The sequence below is a fragment of the Symphalangus syndactylus genome, chromosome 20 (assembly GCF_028878055.3).
Source record: "Symphalangus syndactylus isolate Jambi chromosome 20, NHGRI_mSymSyn1-v2.1_pri, whole genome shotgun sequence".
Taxonomy (NCBI): Eukaryota; Metazoa; Chordata; class Mammalia; order Primates; family Hylobatidae; genus Symphalangus; species Symphalangus syndactylus.
In genome coordinates this window covers 67,575,083-67,593,898 of record NC_072442.2, presented here as the reverse complement: position 1 = coordinate 67,593,898, position 18,816 = coordinate 67,575,083, and the positions used below count along the sequence as shown (strand labels likewise).

Genomic DNA, 18,816 nt, shown 5'->3' with positions numbered 1-18,816 from the left:
TGTAATCCCAGCACTTTGGGAGGCTGAGGCGGGTGGATCACAAGGTCAGGAGATCGAGACCATCCTGACTAACATGGTGAAACCCCATCTCTACTAAAAATACAAAAAATTAGCTGGGCGTGGTGGCGGGCGCCAGTAGTCCCAGCTACTTGGAAGGCTGAGGCAGGAGAATAGTGTAAATCCGGGAGGTGGAGCTTGCAGTGAGCCGAGATCGCGCCACTGCACTCCAGCCTGGGGAACAGAGCGAGACTCCATCTCAAAAAAAAAATCATTTGTCCTTTTTTCCTATGGGGATGTTAATCTTTTTTTTTTTTTACAGTAAGCTATATATTAATTGAATATATATGTATATATATACACATATATATATATACATATATAAACTTACATATATATATATTTTTTTGAGACGGAGTCTGGCTCTGTCGCCCAGGCTGGAGTGCAGTAGTGCTGTCTCGGCTCACTGCAACCTCCACCTCCCGGGTCCAAGCGCTTCTCCTGCCTCAGCCTCCCCAGTAGCCGGGGTTACAGGTGCCTGCCACGATGCCTGGCTAATTTTTGTATTTTTAGTAGAGACGGGGTTTAGCCGTGTTGGCCAGGCTGGTCTCAAACTCTTGACCTCAAGTGATCCGCCCACCTCGGCCTCCCAAAATGCTGGGATTACAGGTGTGAGCCACCGCGCCCTTCCAATATTTCATTTACCATAATTTCAAAGTAGGTCTGTGCTCTAAGGTGAGCAAAAGAACAGACATTCTAAATCTCATGAAAGATTTTTTTTCTTTCCTCTTTTTTTTTTGAGACAGAGTCTCGCTCTGTCATCCAGGCTGGAGTGCAATGGTACGATTCTGGCTCACTGCAACCTCTGCCTCCCAGGTTCAAGTGATTCTCCTGCCTCAGCCTCCTGAGCAGGTGGGATGGATTACAGGTGCCTGCCATGACACCCAGCTAATTTTCGTATTTTTAGTAGAGACGGGGTTTCACTATGTTGGTCAGGCTGGTCTCGAACTCCTGACCTCAAGCGATCTGCCCACCTCAGCCTCCCAAAGTGTTGGGATGACAGGCGTGAGCCACTGCGCCCAGACTTTTTTTTTTTTTTCCACACTGTTCCTCTGAGTGAGGAATCAGATTTCAGGGCCCTCAATGTTGACAACTAACATTTTACCCTTGAGATTTTACCTAGAGATACCGAAAGAGAAGATAATATCTGTATACAAGAATCGCGTTGCATATTTGCTGCCTCCGTACGGTTGTTGTGGTAATGACTGATTTTCCACCCCTCCCAGTTTGGTGGTTTTTTTTGTTTGTTTGTTTTAAGTAAAATGTCAGAAATGCAAAAATGATGCATTTATTTCTCTTAAGACATTGAAAATAGTGGAAGTTTGCAGATTTTTAATTCTTCTTAGGTCCAAGCTGGCACTAGACTGCTACCAAAGGGGTCTGTTCAACACACTAATTCCAGGCTTGGGGACCATCAGCAAACTGCAATTAAACCTGCGGGCACGAATCTTCCAGAGTGGTAGAGTCTCATTCCCATATGCCCGCCAAGGTTCCAGGTGTCGCTGGGAAAACCCAAATGCTCCCTGGATCCCGAGACGGCTAATAAGCACTCAGGCCTGCTATGCCACCGAAGAGAGCCCCACAGCCAGAGAGGCACACTGCCTGCTTCACACAGCCCACAACCCCACCAGAAACAACCAGTGCCGGGAGGCAAGGCCAAACCGATGCAAAGGCGCTCTTGAGCCAGAGTCCTTCTGCACCGAGACTACCTCAGGCATGCACCGCCCTCCTGAAGGTCCGCGTGGGTCCACAAGGGCGCACAAGCTGCGGGGGGCTGCACAGCGAGGTCTCCTTCAGCTTTGTTTTAATTCTTTTATTTTTATAGACACAGGGTCTCACTCTATTGCCTGGGCTGGTCTTGAACTCCTGGATTCAAGCGATCCTTCCGCTTTGGCTTCCCAAAGTGCGACGATTACAGGCATGAGTCACTGCACCCGGCCAATCTTTGTATATTGATTTTGTGAAGGCTCTTTATGTATTAAAGACATTCACAGGCCGGGCATAGTGGCTCACACCTGTAATCCCAGCACTTTGAGAGGCCGAGGAGGGCGGATCACCTGAGGTCAGGGGTTTGAGACCAGCCTGGCCAACATGGTAAAATCTTGTCTTTACTAAAAATACAAAAATTAGCCGGACATAGTGGCAGGCACCTGTAATCCCAGCTACTTGGGAAGCTGAGGCAGAAAAATCGCTTGAACCCCAGAGGCAGAGGTTGCAATGAGCCGAGATCGTGCCACTGCACTCCAGCCTGGGTGACAGAGTGAGACTCTGTCCGAAAAAATAATAAAAATAAAATAAAATGAAGACATTCACAGTTCTCTATACTATGAATAAGCTTTCCTAGTTTGTCATTTAACTTCTTAATTCATGGTGTTTTGTTTTTTCTTTTTTTTTTTTTTTTGAGATGGAGTTTCACTCTTATTGCCCAGGCTGGAGTGCAATGGCGTGATCTCAGCTCACTGCAACCTCCACCTCCCGGATTCACGCGATTCTCCTGCCTCAGCCTCCTGAGTAGCTGGGATTACAGGCGTGCGCCACCACGCCCGGCTAATTTTTCTATTTTTAGTAGAGACAGGGTTTCACCATGTTGACCAGGCTGGTCTCGAACTCCTGACCTCAGGTGATCCACCCGCCTCGGCCTCCCAAAGTGCTGGGATTACAGGCGTGAGCCCCTGCGCCCGGCCGAGAGTTTTAAAGATCATAAATAGGGTAGGTAGTAACAATAGTTACTATTATGTGTTATGACTTAATAACAAGGAAAATCTGGTCAAGCTGCTCCCGGGCACAGCCAACAAGGGAAGTGTCCTCTGGCAGGAACCACAGCTTTGGGAGGAAGAAAAGGAAGCCGACCACAGGATAAAACACAAATTAGTATTCCTCTTTAAATAAATAATTAGTGTCCACAGAGAAAGCCTTTCTTCTCCTGTCCTTGTTATTCTGTTGGGACCACACATTGACTGCCGTCAGGATGTTTATGCTTTGGATTTCACTGGTCAAGGTTATCCCTCATGTTCTCTTCAGAGAGATTTCATTTGACACAAATGCTAGGTACTCCCTAAAAGCTGAAACACACTTTTGACCACCTATTTAAGAAGTTTTATTGGCCAAACAACACCATAAGGCCGGGCGCGGTGGCTCACACCTGTAATCCCAGCACTTTGGGAGGCTGAGGCAGGTGGATCACCTGAGGTCAGGAGTTTGAGACCAGCCTGGCCAATATGGTGAAACCCCGTCTCTACTAAAAATACAAAAAATTAGTCAGGCGTGGTGGCATGCACCTGTAATCCCAGCTACTCGGGAGGCTGAGGCAGGAGAATCGCTTGAACCCAGGAGGCAGAGGTGGCAGTGAGTTGAGATGACGCCATTGCACTCCAGCCTGGGCAACAAGAGTGAAACTCTGCCTCAAAAAAAAAAAAACAAAAAAAACCTTAAAGATTAGAAAAGTCAAGGCACTCCCCCATGCTAGTAATGGTCAAATTGGGGATTCAAGCCAGGCCAAGCCTGTGCGTAGGCCCCAGGCCACACTGCCTCTCTGGAGTGTCCTGCAGCCCCGGGCAATACACACTTCAGTTTGGATCCCACAGCTTTTACATGTGCCTTCTCAAGATCCAATCTGTGCCCTTCAACTAGAGGTTTATTTTTCATTCATTTACTTATTTATTTTTTGAGACAGAGTCTCACTCTGTTGCCCAGGCTCCAGTGCAGTGGCACGATCTCAGCTCACTTCAACCTCCACCTCCCCGGTTCAAGCGATTCTCCTGCCTCAGCCTCCCGAGTAGCTGGGATTACAGGCACCTGCCACGATGCCCAGCTAACTTTTTTTGTATTTTTAGTAGAGACGGAGTTCCGCCATGTTGGCCAGGCTGGTCTGGAACTCCTGACTTCAGGTGATCCATCCGCCTCGGCCTCCCAAAGTGCTGGGATTACAGGCGTGAGCTACCGCACCCGGTCATTTTTTTAAATTTGTTTTTGGAGATGAGGTCGTGCTATGTTGCCCAGGCTGGCGCGCAGTGGCTATTCACAGGCGCAATCTCTCCACTGATGAGCAGGACGCTTTTGACCTGCTGTTTCTGACCTGGGCCGGTTCAGCCCTCCTTAGGCACCCTGGTGGTCCCTCAGCCCCCGGAGGTCACCATATTGATGCTGAACTTAGTGCAGACATCTCAACACAGCACACTATTGTGCAGAACTCCTGGGCTCAACTGATCTGCCCCCCTCAGCCTCCTGGGTAGCTGAGACTACAGGGGGATACCAGTCCCCATCTACAGATTTCTCACATTCCTTCTGAAGCTCCTTTCAGACCCATCTGCCCCCTGCCCTCACCTCCTGCTGCTGCCTTCGGCTGACCTCCCCACACTCCGGCGCCACAGAACCGGATGGGCTTGCATTTGCCTGTGGACTCCCGTGGGTCATCCTGACATCTGGGTCACTCCCCACATTCCCCGACTCACTCACTCTGTCTCCCCCTTCCCTGCCTCCACCGGTCTCAGCTGCGCATAATAGCTGTTCGGAAGCCGCGGTGCCAGAGTGAGGGCTGAGTGCTGAGCAGAGCACCCCAGTGCGGGCCTCGAGGGGCAGCGGAGGGGAAGGACCCCAGGAGGGGAAGGACCAGCTCTGCTGCCAGGCAGGAAGCCGGCGCTGTGTTTCCTGACTCACCACCGCACGCACAGGTGGGAGTGCAAGCCCCTCTCCCAGCCCTCGGGTGCTTCCCACAGCCCCCTTGCCTCCGCCTCCGTGCGGGTCAACCTGTCCTGCCGGCCCGGGCTGCTCACTCACTGCCTCCACGCGGCCTCACTCACACAGGGAAGCCCGTGACTCTCTCTCTTTCAGCCCCCTGGCTGCAGCATAAACAGGCCGGACTGTGTGACCTTCCCAGAGGGGAAAACAGCAGCTGCAGGCGGCCCCTCCCCTGGCATTCTGGCCGTACAGCATGGCCACCGGACAGGAGTCCCCGGAGGGCCAAGGCCCTGGGACAGTGCGGGCCGGGGAGCTTCTCTAAGATGCCAGACGTATGTGCCTTTTGGCCCAGGGCAGGCCATGGCATTGCTGGCACGCAGAAACAAGGGGCAACTGTGGCATCCCTGGCCCTGACTTTCCACATCCACGGCCTCCCAAGTCCTCCCTGGCATGCAGGAGGCTGGGGAGCTGGGAGGTGGGTGGGGGCTGGCATTCTGGCCCTCGGGTCCCTTCCAGAGGGAGACTTGTCCTCAGGTGGCTAGAGTACACACCCAGAGTTCTGTGCAACCTGCACAGGCCAGGATCCCAGAACCAGACTGCACAGGTAGACCTGGCCAGGCTGGGCTGTTTCCTACCCACAACCACTGGCACCTCCAAGCACACGCCGCCCGGGAGAAGGTCCTTGTGGTCACCTTTCTGCTTCAGTGCTGAAGGGAGGGGAAGGGCGTGCTCCCCTCCCCCGGCCACCTCCTGTGCCTTCCCGGCCGGGCCCAGTCCTGCCAATACCACTGCCCTTTCTGTCCAGCCCCTGAATGTGGTCACACGCTGCAGCAAATTCATGAGGCAGAACCTCAGACGGCGAATTCTCCCCAAACCAAGGCAAGCAGCTGACTGCCTGAGCTTCCCCAAGGCACAAGACAGAAACAGAGGAAGGTGGGGAGGCAGAGCAGGCACTGGGCACTGGCAAGTCCAGCTCACCAGGCACCTAGACCCTCCAGAGCTGGCCGGGGGGCACCGCGGGACCCTCTCCTGGACCCTCCAGAGCTGGCCGGGGGGCACCGCGGGACCCTCTCCTGGACCCTCCAGAGCTGGCCGGGGGGCACCGCGGGACCCTCTCCTGGACCCTCCAGAGGTGGCCGGGGGGCACCGCGGGACCCTCTCCTGGCTGCAGACACAGGGTCTACTGAGCCAGGGCACTAAATTCCTTTCCCCTCTCTGGGGGCATCTGCCGCCCTGCCCTCCTCTCCAGGATCTGAAGAGGGATGTTTATCCTCTTCACTTCCCTCAGATCCCACCTCCCATGAAATCATGTCTTCCTCAGGTTTTTTTTTTTTTTTTGAGACGGAGTCTCGCTCTGTCACCCAGGCTGGAGTGCAGTGGCGCAATCTCGGCTCACTGCAAGCTCCGCCTCCCGGGTTCACGCCATTCTCCTGCCTCAGCCTCTCCGAGTAGCTGGGACTACAGGCGCCCGCCACCATGCCCGGCTAATTTTTTGCAATTTTAGTAGAGACGGGGTTTCACCATGGTCTCGATCTCCTGACCTCGTGATCCGCCTGCCTCAGCCTCCCAAAGTGCTGGGATTACAAGCGTGAGCCACCGCGCCCGGCTTCTTCCTCAGGTTTAAAGTCAGACTTGAAGGAATCAAAAGGGAAACGCCACAGAGAAACATTTCATCGGGGAGCCTGGCAACGTTTTGAAACCCCGTTTTCTGTGTGGCTTCTGCTGAGAACTCCCTGTCCCACCCATGGGGACAGGGGTCAGAGTAATGGAGTGGAAATGGCAAGTTCACAATTTTGGCTGCAGCTGCTCCCATCTCTAAGCAACCCAGGCTCCGGGTTGGAGGGTGGCGACCCCAAGACACGTCCTCAGCCACCGGCCGTGTTTGTACTCCAGCCGATGAAGCGAGTGCAAAGGGCTGTACAAACGCAAGGCACTGAGCAAACACTGAGCGTGCTGTCCAGATGTCCCGGGGGAGGCTGAGGCTCCACACTGTGGGGAGTGCTCTGACCCCGTGGAGTGACCTGGTGTCCGCCCTCCACGGATGCTACGTGATGGCCCAGGCCCTCTGCTGCAGGGCCCTGGGAGAGCCAGCACTGGCTACTGGGCAGCCCACCTGACATGACAGCCACCCTTGCCCCTCGGAGCCTCCACTTGGGCACCATGGGTGCTGACCTCTCAGGTCTGGAAGGACGGCTCGCGGCCATCTCCTCCTGGAGTACAAGGAAAAGGCGTGTGCCCGCTTGGAGCCCGCTCTCCTACCAGTGGGGGTGACAGCTCGCAGCCCCTGGTCATCTCTATTTAGACCATAGCCCATGCAGCACAAAGCCCCGTGGGACCCAGGAAGTCCCCAAATTAAGGCTTCCACGGCAACGCCGTCCCCTAGATTCCTGGGTTATCACAGAGCCATTATCCACGGCCCCAACACGGTTGTTGAAGATTGGAGTTAGAAATTCCTAAAGGCGACCCTGGAGACTCCTTTGTCCCCAAAATTAGAACACGGGTGGGAGACACAAACAGAAAGTGCCATTGTGCCCTGAGCTTGGCGTCTCCGGGAGCTGATCCCGACAGTTCTGCTTTCTGAAGGCCTGGGTTGTATCAGAATGATTCAGCTCTGCTCAGCAGAAGCCCCAGTCAGCCCAAGGGTGTTGCTAAACTGCTTCAGCCCTGTCCTCACTGACCTCATTTCCCTTTTGGGGTCTGTTCTCAAGGAGCAGGCACTGGAGCCCTCATCAGAGGCCTCATGGGACAGGGGAATGCCCACGGAGCTCCCTCCACCCTGGGGGGAGGGGGAAAGAGATGACTTAGAAAGAGGGCTGGCCCAGGCAACCAGAGGGTATGGGTGTGAATGGTGGGTGTCAGCACATGCCCTCAGACGAGGAACAGTGACTTAGCAGCTTCCTGGGGCCTCTAGACCAAGGGTTGGCAAACTTTTTCCATAAAGGGCCAGACAGTAGACTTTTTTTTTTTTTTTTTTTTGAGTCAGAGCCTCGCTCTGTCACCCAGGCTGGAGTGCAGTGGCACAATCTCAGCTCACTGCAACCTCTGCCTCCCAGGTTCAAGCAATTCTCCTGCCTCAGCCTCCTGAGGAGCTGAGACTACAGGCACACACCACCACATCTGGCTAATTTTTGCATTTTTAGTAGAGACGGGGTTTCATCATGTTGACCAGGCTGGTCTCGAACTCATGAGCTCAGGTGATCCACCCGCCTCAGCCTCCCAAAGTGCTGGGATTACAGGCGTGAGCTACTGTGCCTGGCTAAGACAGTAGACGTTTTGGGCTTTACAAGCCATATGGTCTCTGTCACAACTGCGTGACTCTGCCGCTATAGCACAAAAGCAGCCATAGACAGGAGCAAACAGGCACAGCTCTACCTCATGAAGCTTTGTTTACGAAAACAGGCAGTGGTCTGGATTTGGCCTGGCAATGGTGGTTTGCTGACTCCTGCTCTAGATCAAAAAATAAAAACCTTGAAGAACAAACCAGCAGCCTCCCTTAGACAGACCTCTGATAGCCAAACGCTTCAAATGGTGATCAGGTGACTCTCTTGCCTGGTCACTCTCTAGCCTGTGTAGCTTTTTGCCTCCAGTGGGAGAGCCGCAGTGGTTTGTGGTTTTTTTTTTTTTTTTTTTGGAGACGGAGTCTCGCTCTGTCGCCCAGGCTGGAGTGCAGTGGCACAATCTCGGCTCACTGCAAGCTCCGCCTCCTGGGTTCATGCCATTCTCCTGCCTCAGCCTCCCGAGTAGCTGGGACTACAGGTGCCCACCACCATGCCCGGCTAATTTTTTATATTTTTAGTAGAGACGGGTTTCACTGTGTTAGCCAGGATGGTCTCGATCTCCCGACCTTGTGATCTGCCCGCCTCGGCCTCCCAAAGTGCTGGGATTACAGGCGTCAGCCACCGTGCCCGGCCGTGTTTTTTTTTTTTTTTTAAGACAGAGTCTCACTCTGCCACCCAGGCTGGAGTGCAGTGGTGCGATCTCAGCTCACTGCAACCTCCGCCTCCCGGGTTCAAGCAATTCTCCCGCCTCACCTCCCAAGTAGCTGGAATTACAGGCACCTGCTACCATCCCAGGCTAATTTTTTATGTTTAGTACAGATGGGGTTTCACCATGTTGGCCAGGCTGGTCTTGAACTCCTGACCTCAGGTGATCCACCCGCCTTGGCCTCCCAAAGTGCTGGGATTACAGGCGTGAGCCACCGTGCCCGGCCACCGCAGTGGTTTTTAGCCTTCACACAGACCTGCCAGAGGCCAGTGAAAGTAATGGACCCTCCCCTCCAGAAAGACACAGCTGAGCGGCACCTACACACGATTTGTTGGCATGGAATTTCAAGGGTGTACACAGCTCTCCTAAAGCTTACTCATGGACCATGTAGAGACCTGAAAACCCCAGGGTAAGATCTCTTGCTCACTCGGAAGGAACACTAGTTTCTTTGTATTTGAAAGAGCTCTTACAAGTCACTAAATACTAATAATAATAAAATCGAGAGCAGTGTAGAAAAATAGACAAATGACACAAAGAAGCAATTCACAGAAGAAATGCAAATTACCAATAAAGAGGAGAAAAGATGCTCTGTCTCACTAATAATGAAATAAATTTTAAAAATGGTATGTCGTTTTTCATCGGATCAGAGTGGCTATGTTTGAAAGAGGAATGACATGGCACTGGAAGGGACATGGAGGAAAAGACACTTGTGTGCACGCTGGTGGGCCTGTGGTGGCAGGCAGGCTTTTTTTTTGAGACGGAGTTTCACTCTTGTCACCCAGGCTGGAGTGCAGTGGCGTGATCTCAACTTGCTTGCAAGCTCCGCCTCCCGGGTTCAAGCGATTCTCCTGCCTCAGCCTCCCGAGTAGCTGGGACTACAGGCGCCCACCACCATGCCCAGCTAATTTTTGTATTTTTTAGTAGAGACGGGGTTTCACCATCTTGGGCCAGGCTGGTCTCAAACTCCTGACCTCATGATCCACCTGCCTCGGCCTCCCAAAGTGCTGGGATTACAGGCGTGAGCCGCCGCGTCCGGCCTAAAGTCTTTCTTAACAGGGATTCATGGTTGGTTTGTCGTTTTTCATGACAAAGCATCTCTCTGCATTTCAGAGTGTGAGGTCCTCAAGGTCAACGACCATCTCGTTCCTTTATCCCCGAAATTCAGGCCTGCCCTGACAGAGGCGTAGCGTGACTAAAATAATGGAGGTGAGGCCAGGTTTTTAGTTTTCATGCTGATGAAAGAGTTGCTGGTTTTCGGCCGGACGCCTTGGCTCATGCCTGTAATCCCGACACTTTGGGAGGCTGAGGCGGGCAGATCACCTGAGGTTGGGAGTTCAAGACCGGGCTGACCAACATGGTGAAACCCTGTCTCTACTAAAAATACACAAATTAGCCAGGCGTGGTGGTGCATGCCTACAGTCCCAACTACTCAGGAGGCTGAGGTAGGAGAATCGCCTGAACCCGGGAGGCGGAGGTTGCAGTGAGCTGAGATTGCGTCACTGCACTCCAGCCTGGGCGACTGAGCAGACTCAAAAAAAAAAAAAAAAGAAAAAAGAAAAAAAGAAGAGGCCCAGAAGCCCCCAGAGCTCCCTCAAAGCTGAACAAGAACCCTTCAATGGCACGACAAGGGAAATCGGAAACCAGAGTGTACTACGAATAGTAATGGTAGATATTGCGTCTTAGAAACTTTTTCTCCTGTAAACTGACACAGGCGAGGTTTCCTTGCTGGACAGAAGTCTCTCGGAAGAAAGCTATTATTCTCACTTCTTTCCCAGTGGCCAGCTCTGAATGGCATGATTGCCCAACTGGGCGAGCCACAGAGAGTTCCCTTCTTCCCTCTGGGAGAGACTTTTTGGTTCCTCTTTTGACTTTCTTTCTCTTTTTTTTTTTTTCGAGACAGAGTCTGCCTCTGTCGCCCAGGCTGGAGTGCAGTGGCTCGATCTTGGCTCACGGCAACCTCTGCCTCCCAGGTTCCAGCAATTCTCCTGCCTCAGCCTCCGAGTAGCTGGGATTACAGGCATGCACTACCCGCCTGGCTAATTTTTGTATTTTTTAGTAGAGACAGGGTTTCACCATGCTGGCCAGGCTGGTCTCAAACTCCTGACCTCAAGTGATCCGCCTGCCTCGGTCTCCCAAAGTGCTGGGATTTCAGGTGTGAGCCACCACACCCGGCCCCTTTTTTGACTTTCTTTCTTTCGACCCCACCTTCCTTCTGCCTCCCTGACATCAAGAAGAAGCACATTTTGTGATGTCCTGAGACTCCCAACAAGGGGGTGCTCAGTACCCCGAGAAAACATCTCCCCCAGGGGACTGTCTATGCCCGGGCACGGAGGAAACAAGAGGAGCAGAAGACCAGGTGTTCCCTGAGTTTTCCGTCTGGCTCCGGACAAAGGCAAAGGTTGGGGCAGTTCCACGGGAGGCGGGTGTTCAGGCTGCTCCATGAGCAGAAGCTCCCGGAGACCCTGATGACAGCTGCTGAGGAAAACAGGAAAAGAAAGTGGGCGGCAGCGTTTTGTCTTCCTGCCTCTGCCTCCGTGGGCACAAGGCTAGTGAGCTGCTTCCTCAGCGTCAAAGCCCAGATCAGAAGGCAGGGAATGTCGGCCAGGCAAGGTGGCTCACGCCTGTCACCTGGCGCTTTGGGAGGCCGAGGCGGGTGGATCACCTGAGGTCAGGAGTTTGAGACCAGCCTGACCAACATGGCGAAACCCCATCTGTACTAAAAATACAAAAATTAGCCGGGTGTGGTGGCGCATGCCCGTAGTCCCAGCTACTCGGGAGGCTGAGGCAGGAGGATCGCTTGAACCTGGGAGGCGGAGGTTGCAGTGAACCGAGATCGTGCCACTGCACTCCAGCCTGGGCGACAGAGCAAGACTCCGTCTCAGAAAAAAAAAAAAGAAAGGCAAGGGATTGTGAGAGCCACGCCTTGCTGCCTGTGGACCTCAGCTGAGGAGGCTCTGCCAGGCTCTGTTGCCAGGCCACCTCGCCCATAGCCCCTCTACTGTTTGGGACACCCAGGCACATGCAGGCACATGGAAGGCAAGGAAATAGAAAGCAATCAAAGTGGCCTCAAATTTAGAAGCAGATTACTGAACTACAGAGCTTTAAAAAGTCTGTACTCACTGTTAATGAGGTGAAGGTCATACACATCCCACCAAAGCCATTCAGAGCCAGGGCGATGAAGATGAGCACAGAGAGAGCTGTGGGGAAATGGAAAGCTCGTGAGTGGAGGAGACTCCAGCTGAGCTCCTGGGAAGCCGGGACCGGCTCAGAGTCCTGAGCGGTGCAGGCTCCCTGTAAATCCAGTAAATGCAGGCCAGGGTTAGTACCTGACATCTGGGGAGTGGAACTGCCCCTTTCTCATCCCTCCTCTAGCCTCCTATTTCTTTTTCTTTTTCTTTTTTTTAATTGAGACGGAGTTTTGCTCTTGTCACTCAGGCTGGAGTGCAAGGGCGCCATCTTGGCTCCTACAACCTCTGACTCCCGGGTTCAAGTGATTCTCCTGCCTCAGCCTCCCAAGTAGCCGGGATTACAGGCATGCGCCACCACACTCGGCTAATTTTTGTATGTCTTGCCATGTTGGCCAGGCTGGTCTCGAACTCCTGGCCTTTGGTGATCTGCCCATCTCAGCCTCCCAAAGTGCTAAGATTACAGGCGTGAGCCACCGTGCCCAGCCTCCTCTTGCCTATTTCACAAAGCGTGGGCTCTTGAAAAAGGTGCACACCCACCCTCTTTTCTCCAATTAATATTAGCAGTGTCCAGGCAGTGACTCACGCCTAGAATCCCAACACTTTGGGAGGCTGAAGCAGGAGAATTGCTTGAGTCCAGGGATTCAAGACCAGCCTGGGCAACAAAATGAGAACCCATCTCTAAAAAAAGTTAAAAATTAGCCAGGTGAAGCCAGGCGCGGTGGCTCACGCCTGTAATCCCAGCACTTTGGGAGGCTGAGGCGGGTGGATCACGAGGTCAAGAGATGGAGACCATCTTGGCTAACACGGTGAAACCCCGTCTCTACTAAAAATACAAAAAATTAGCCAGGTGTGGTGGCGGGCGCCTGTGGTCCCAGCTACACAGGAGGCTGAGGCAGGAGAATGGCATGAACCTGGGAGGTGGAGGTTGCAGTGAGCCGAGATCGCGCCACTGCACTCCAGCCTGGGCAACAGAGGGAGATTCCATCTCAAAAAAAGAAAAAAAATTAGCCAGGTGTGTGTGTGCGTGCCTGTAGTCCCAGCTACTCTGGAGGCTGAAGTAGGACGATCACTTGAGCCCGGGAGGTCCAGGGTCCAGTAAGCTGTGACTGCACCACTGCACTCCAACCTGGGTGACAGAGAGAGACCCTGTCTCTAAAACAAAACAAAACAACAACAACAACAAAAAAAGAAACAGCAGCAAGCAGGAGGCCTAAGGAAGCTACTTCACTGAAACCAAAAATATAGGTTCCTGAAAATCAGTAGATGAGCCTGGCTGAGATTTCGGTGAAACTCAAGTCCTTTTTTGGTGTTTGCTCTATAATCCTTAAAACAACGGCTCTACCTGAACAGGGTTGTGGACCAGGTGGCTTCTAAGCTATCCTTCATGCTTTGGCCTGTGCTGCCTGGAGGGGACTCGGCTCGTGACTTCTGCACACACTGAGGACCGTGCCCCTACAGCCGGCCTGGTTCTTAGAACTTGCCTCTCAGGTTGGCATCAGTGAGGGCCTGGCTTGGTTTGGTGATGAGATGGAAGTTGCTCATATCCTGGCAGCTCCTGTCTGGGGTGGCTGCTCCCTGATCCCGCCGTCCATTTGAGGTCAGTAACTGAGTAGAGGCCTAACAGGTGTCCCCTCTAACTTGAGCAGTGAGCAGCAAGCCCAGGACAGTGTCCAAGAGCAGGTGGGTCTGGGAGCAGCTCGGGGCGCTCTCTCCCCAGTCCCTGACAAAAGATGGAGGAAGAGCACACTCACCGTTTGGTTTACTTGCTCCATACGCAATCAGCAAGCAGGAAACCGCGAAGCAGGCGCTAAAAGCCAAGCAGAAACGGAATGTTATTTACCATTATGACTTTATTCAGTGTTATTGTTTTGTTTTTGTTTTTTTCTTTTGGTTTTCCTTGAGACGGAGTCTCGCTCTGTTGCCCAGGCTGGAGTGCAGTGGCGTGATCTCAGCTCACTGCAACCTCCGCCTCCTGGGTTCAAGCATTTCTCCTGCCTCAGCCTCCCGAGTAGCTGGGATATTACAGGCGCCCGCCACCACGCCTGGCTAATCTTTGTATTTTTAGTGGAGACGGGGTTTCACCATGTTGGCCAGGCTGGTCTCGAACTCCTGGCCTCAGGTGACCCACCCACCTCTGCCTCCCAAAAAGCTGGGATTACAAGTGTGAGCCACCGTGCCCAGCCCATTTTCATTTTGTATATGTATTATAAAGCACATTAAGAATGGCACAGGGGGCTGGGAGCCACTGCACTCCAGCTCCAGTTGCTTGGGCAACAAGAGCAAAACTCCATCTCAAAAGAAAAAAAAAAGAATGGCATAGGGGCCAGACACGATGGCTCACGCCTGTAATCCCAGCACTTTGGGAGGCTGAGGCGGGTATCACGAGGTGAGGATATTGAGACCATCCTGGCTAACACGGTGAAACTCCGTCTCTACTAAAAATACAAAAAATTAGCCGAGCGTGGTGGCGGGCGCCTGTAGTCCCAGCTACTCGGGAGGCTGAGGCAGGAGAATGGCGTGAACCCGGGAGGTGGAGCTTGCAGTGAGCCGAGACTGCGCCACTGCACTCCAGCCTGGGCGACAGAGGGAGACTCCATCTCAAAAAAAAAAATTAAATAAATAAATAAATATGAAAAAAATAAAAATATAAAAATTAGCTGGGTGTGGTGGGCGCCTGTAATCCCAGCTACTCGGGAGGGTGAGACAGGAGAATTGCCTGAACTGGGGAGGCAGAGGTTGCAGTGAGCCGAGATCACGCCACCGCACTCCAGCCTGGGCGACAGAGCAAGACTCTGTCTTGGAAAAAAAAAAAAAAAAAAGCACAGATATACATCATTTATAATTCCATGTGCTTATTATATTGGCGGTACGTGTTGACAATCTTTTTTCTGGTGGAGCTATAAGGTCAAACGGGCTGTGGAAACCAGTGTTTTGTTTTGTTTTTTTTTCTCATCAGATGGATACTGTGCCAGCTTCGTAACAAGGTTTGAGGGAAGCATGTCTCACATGAGAGTGAAACCCCAGTTATCGCGCTTATGAACTACAAAGCGACCGGAAACCCATATTCTTAGCGACAAGCAACTCCAGTCCCCGGGCGGCCTGGAGCCTGGAGCTTTTCTTATTTGGCACTGGAGCACGGCGAGGACCACAGCACCTGCTGATTCGGTGGCGGACGGGAGGGCCTTCAGGGAGCTCCACGGTACACCTGCTATCAGGTATGACCAGGATACCCTTCTGTGGGGAACTCAGCCCAGGGGTCCACCTGCCCACTCCCTGCCCCCTAAGGGACCCGCACTGACCTGCCCAGCAGCCTGAGCTTCCTCGGGCCATACTTGTCCATGACGATACCCAGGGGCAGGGTGATGGCACTGAGCAGAAAGGAGCCCACAGTGAAGGCCAAATTTAGCATCTCATCCTGCGCCTGGCAGCTGAGCCAGCCGTTCATCCAGCTCGCCTCCTCGTGCCCCGGCTCTGCTGTGCCGCCCACTGTGCCATTGGTGACATTCTCTGTGTGAAGAGGGAAGGAAACCCTGACCTCAGGGTCATGACAGGGATTCCCAAAGATCAGAAGGGCAGGTGCCCATTCAGAGTCCCCCCCACTGGGAATGCCAGGGCTGGCTGGGGGCCTCTCGAGGGCTCAGGCTACCCCTGCAGCAGGCTTGGATGGCCATTTGGCCCAAGTTCCCTGGAGTGAAAACGTAGAGGTTCTTAACTTTTGTGGGGGCCACGGACCCTTTGAAGAATCCAATAAAGACCTCCCCAGAAAATGCACACCAAGGTTTATCCACAGTTTCAGGAGCTTCGCGTGTCCCTTGAAGAGCAACACAGCCCAGGCTGAGAGTCCCGTTTGAGAGCATCGCCACCCTAGAACAGCAGACCTCAGGGCCCAGCCTTGGCTGTGGGGCCCCAGGCTGGCGAGAACCTTCTCACGGCAGCTACGTCCATGGGGACAGACTGCAGCCAATATGGAGGCAGACCCCAGACCACTTGGGAAGCACAAGCACTGGTCTCACCCCAATAGCCTGGTTCTCCTCTGTCCATGTGGGGAGACTGGGGCGCCTCCTTCAATGGGAAGTCCAGCTGCCTTCTCAAACATAGAACAGATGCCACCTTCTCCCCCTGATATTTTCTTTTTCTTTTTTTTTTTTTTTTTTTGAGACGGAGTTTCACTCTGTTGCCCAGGCTGGAGTGCAGTAGCACGATCTCAGCTCACTGCAACCTCTGCCTCCCAGGTTCAAGCAATTCTCCTGCCTCAGCCTCCCGAGGAGCTGGGATTACAGGCACCTGCCTCCGTGCCCGGCTAATTTTTGTTTTAGTAGAGACGGAGGTTTCACCATGTTGCCCAGGCTGGTCTCAAACTCCTGATCTCAGGTGATCCTCTCACCTCCGCCTCCCAAAGTGCTGGGATCACAGGCGTGAGCTGCCGCACCCCGCCGATATGCACCTTTCTTATTTTCCTTGCCGGGGTCATTGTGATGCCATCCCATGGCCATGCCCAGACCTCGCTGGGTGCTGAGTCTGGTGTGTCTGCCACACCCAGCCCTTAATGGCCCCCTCCAAAGTCCACCCAGCACCAAAACAACACAAAAAGGAAGAGAAAAGTGCTGTGGCAGCTGAAGACGGGAAGGTGGAGGACGGGCTGGGAACGTGGCTGAGAAGCTCTCCTGGCCGGGACTGCTAGTTAAGAGATGCTGACTAATCCTGCAGGAAACAGGAGCCGACTTTGATTAGATGTGAGGTCACACTGGGAGAGTCAAGCAAACGCTTTTCTTCCGATAACTGCCTGCCTTCCAATTGCAGCCCTCTGGCGCCAGGGCTGTAGCGCTGAGCTTTGCAAAGGCTTGCTCGGGCCTCCCGGGGCTCCTCCAAGGTCACTGGAAAGGATGCGCACAGGTGGAATCGTGCTTCATGCCAACGTGTGGCCAAGGAGCCCCGCCGGGGCCGTGTGGATGACAAGCGTGGAACTGGAATCTGGTTTCTAGCTTCCAGTTTTTGTTCCTCCACTTTCTACCTGCATGACCTTGCTCTAGCTCAGTTCCCTTATCTATAAAATGGACATCATATAATGATAAGATCCACCTCCTAGGGTTTGGGGGAAGATCAATGAGAAAAACTCAGAAAACCTTCTAGAGCTCACCCAGGCATAGAAAGCACTTAATAACAAACAGCTATAAGTTGCTGCTGTTCTCGTGGTTATTACGATGATTGCCGCTATTGGAGGCTCCGGGTGGAATCACGGCACCAATAGCCGGCACAGAGCCGGATGCAATGGCTGCGGGGAGCACAGGCCCGTTAGCGTGTGTGGAAGCGCAAAGGCACGTCTAATCCCCCAGGGCTGTGAGCACTGAAGGGCAGGGCCTGCATTGTGGTCACTTCTGTGTCCCCAGTATCTCACCCAGGTCTTGGCCTACAATAGCTGTTTACTGAATGAATAAAAACAACAGGGCCAGGTGTGGTGGCCCACGCCTGTAATCCTAGCACTTTGGGAGGCAGAGGCGGGTGGATCGCCTGAGGTCAGGAGTTCAAGACCAGCCTGGCCAACATGGTGAAGCCCCATCTCTACTAAAAATTCAAAAATTAGCCAGGCATGGTGGCACATGCCTGTAATCCCAGCTACTCGGGAGGCTGAGGCAGGAGAATCATTGAACCCGGGGAACAGATTCAGTGAGCCAAGATCACACACCACTGCACTCTCTGTCTCAAAAACAAACAAACAAACAAACAAAACAGAATCAGGCCAGGTACAGTGGCTCAGTCTGTAATCCCAGCCCTTCGGGTGGATCACCTAAGGCCAGGAGTTCGAGACTAGCCTGGCCAATAAGGTGAAACCCTGTCTCTACTAAAAATACAAAAATTAGCCGGGCGTGGTGGGCGTCTATAATCGCAGCTACTCAGGAGGCTGAGACAGGAGAATTGCTTGAACCCGGGAGGCGGAGGTTGCGGTGAGCTGAGATCACACCACTGCACTCCAGCCTGGGCAATAGAGTGAGACCCCATCTCGAAAAACAAAATAGAACAAAACAAAAAAACAATGGAACCAGATCACAATGGCCAAAAGGATCGAGAGAGGAATCAACAGAACCAAGTTGAATCTAGGGGGGATTTAAGGAGATCAGAACCACAAGTCAATCACTTGGAGCCATAGCAATACAACCTTACCAACCAGATTCCCCCTCAGCCACTTTCTCTCGGTTTTCCAAAAACAAGGTCCACCACACGGTCAGCCAAAGCACATGGCAGACGGGGTCCTCGAGCCCGTCAGGGTCGAGCTCAGAGCTTCACGTACACCACCTCAGCCGGCGGGCCTGGGCCACTCGCCCATCCACAGTGCGGCAGCTTCTGGAAAGGAGGAGCTGCTTTGTGAGCTGGTGTTGGTTTCAAATGCCAGCTCTGCCAGCAGCAAAGGAATTGGCTCTGAAGTCGGGGAAAGAGGGTCTCTACAAAGCAACAGCCATTTCCAGGCTGACATGCAGATAGGAGCAAACCAGCAGAGGTGACAGAGAGGATGGATGGAGAGGGCACGCCAGGGCCTAGGATGTGTGACTTGTGGGGCCATGCACAGTCTGGAGCTAGTGACTGCACAGGGGCCGTGGAATGACTGAGGGCTTGGGGGGCCGTAGGTTCTACTGCTGCAAGCAGGAGCCACAGGCACGAGGAATGGAGTGGGTGAGGCAGCACTGCCTATGAGTAAAGGCACCAGGGACCTCCAGTTACCCCAGGGAGGAACCGCAGCTGGGTCTCTAAACCCATGGGTTTTCTCATCTGGAGCCAGAAGATAAAAATCCCAAGGCTAGGCCGGGCGCGGTGGCTTATGCCTGTAATCCCAGCACTTTGGGAGACTGAGGCAGGTGGACCACTTGAGGTCAGGAGTTTGAGACCACCCTGGCCAACGTGGTGAAACCCCATCTCT

The 18,816-nt window shown here is 53.2% G+C and overlaps 1 protein-coding gene and 1 non-coding gene across 9 annotated transcripts in view; both read right to left on the bottom strand.

Moving 5' to 3' along the window:
• Positions 1 to 18,816, bottom strand: part of SLC43A2 (solute carrier family 43 member 2) — a 53,597-nt gene that overhangs the window by 24,905 nt on the left and 9,876 nt on the right. For 6 of the 8 annotated variants that reach the window (XM_063629693.1, XM_055256358.2, XM_063629691.1 and 3 more), the window contains 3 exons: positions 15,206 to 15,413; positions 13,658 to 13,713; positions 11,839 to 11,915 (listed from right to left, as the gene is read on the bottom strand). In XM_063629693.1, coding sequence (XP_063485763.1) covers positions 11,839 to 11,915; positions 13,658 to 13,713; positions 15,206 to 15,413 — 341 coding nt within the window. Of the gene's footprint in view, positions 1 to 4,380; positions 6,079 to 11,838; positions 11,916 to 13,657; positions 13,714 to 15,205; positions 15,414 to 18,816 lie in introns of those variants that run through there. The other 2 variants (XM_063629696.1, XM_055256365.2) reach the window with 2 other exon arrangements.
• On the bottom strand, positions 14,857 to 14,958 carry LOC129470875 (small nucleolar RNA U13). The gene has a single exon (XR_008653394.1). It is a non-coding gene; the product is annotated as a small nucleolar RNA U13 (small nucleolar RNA).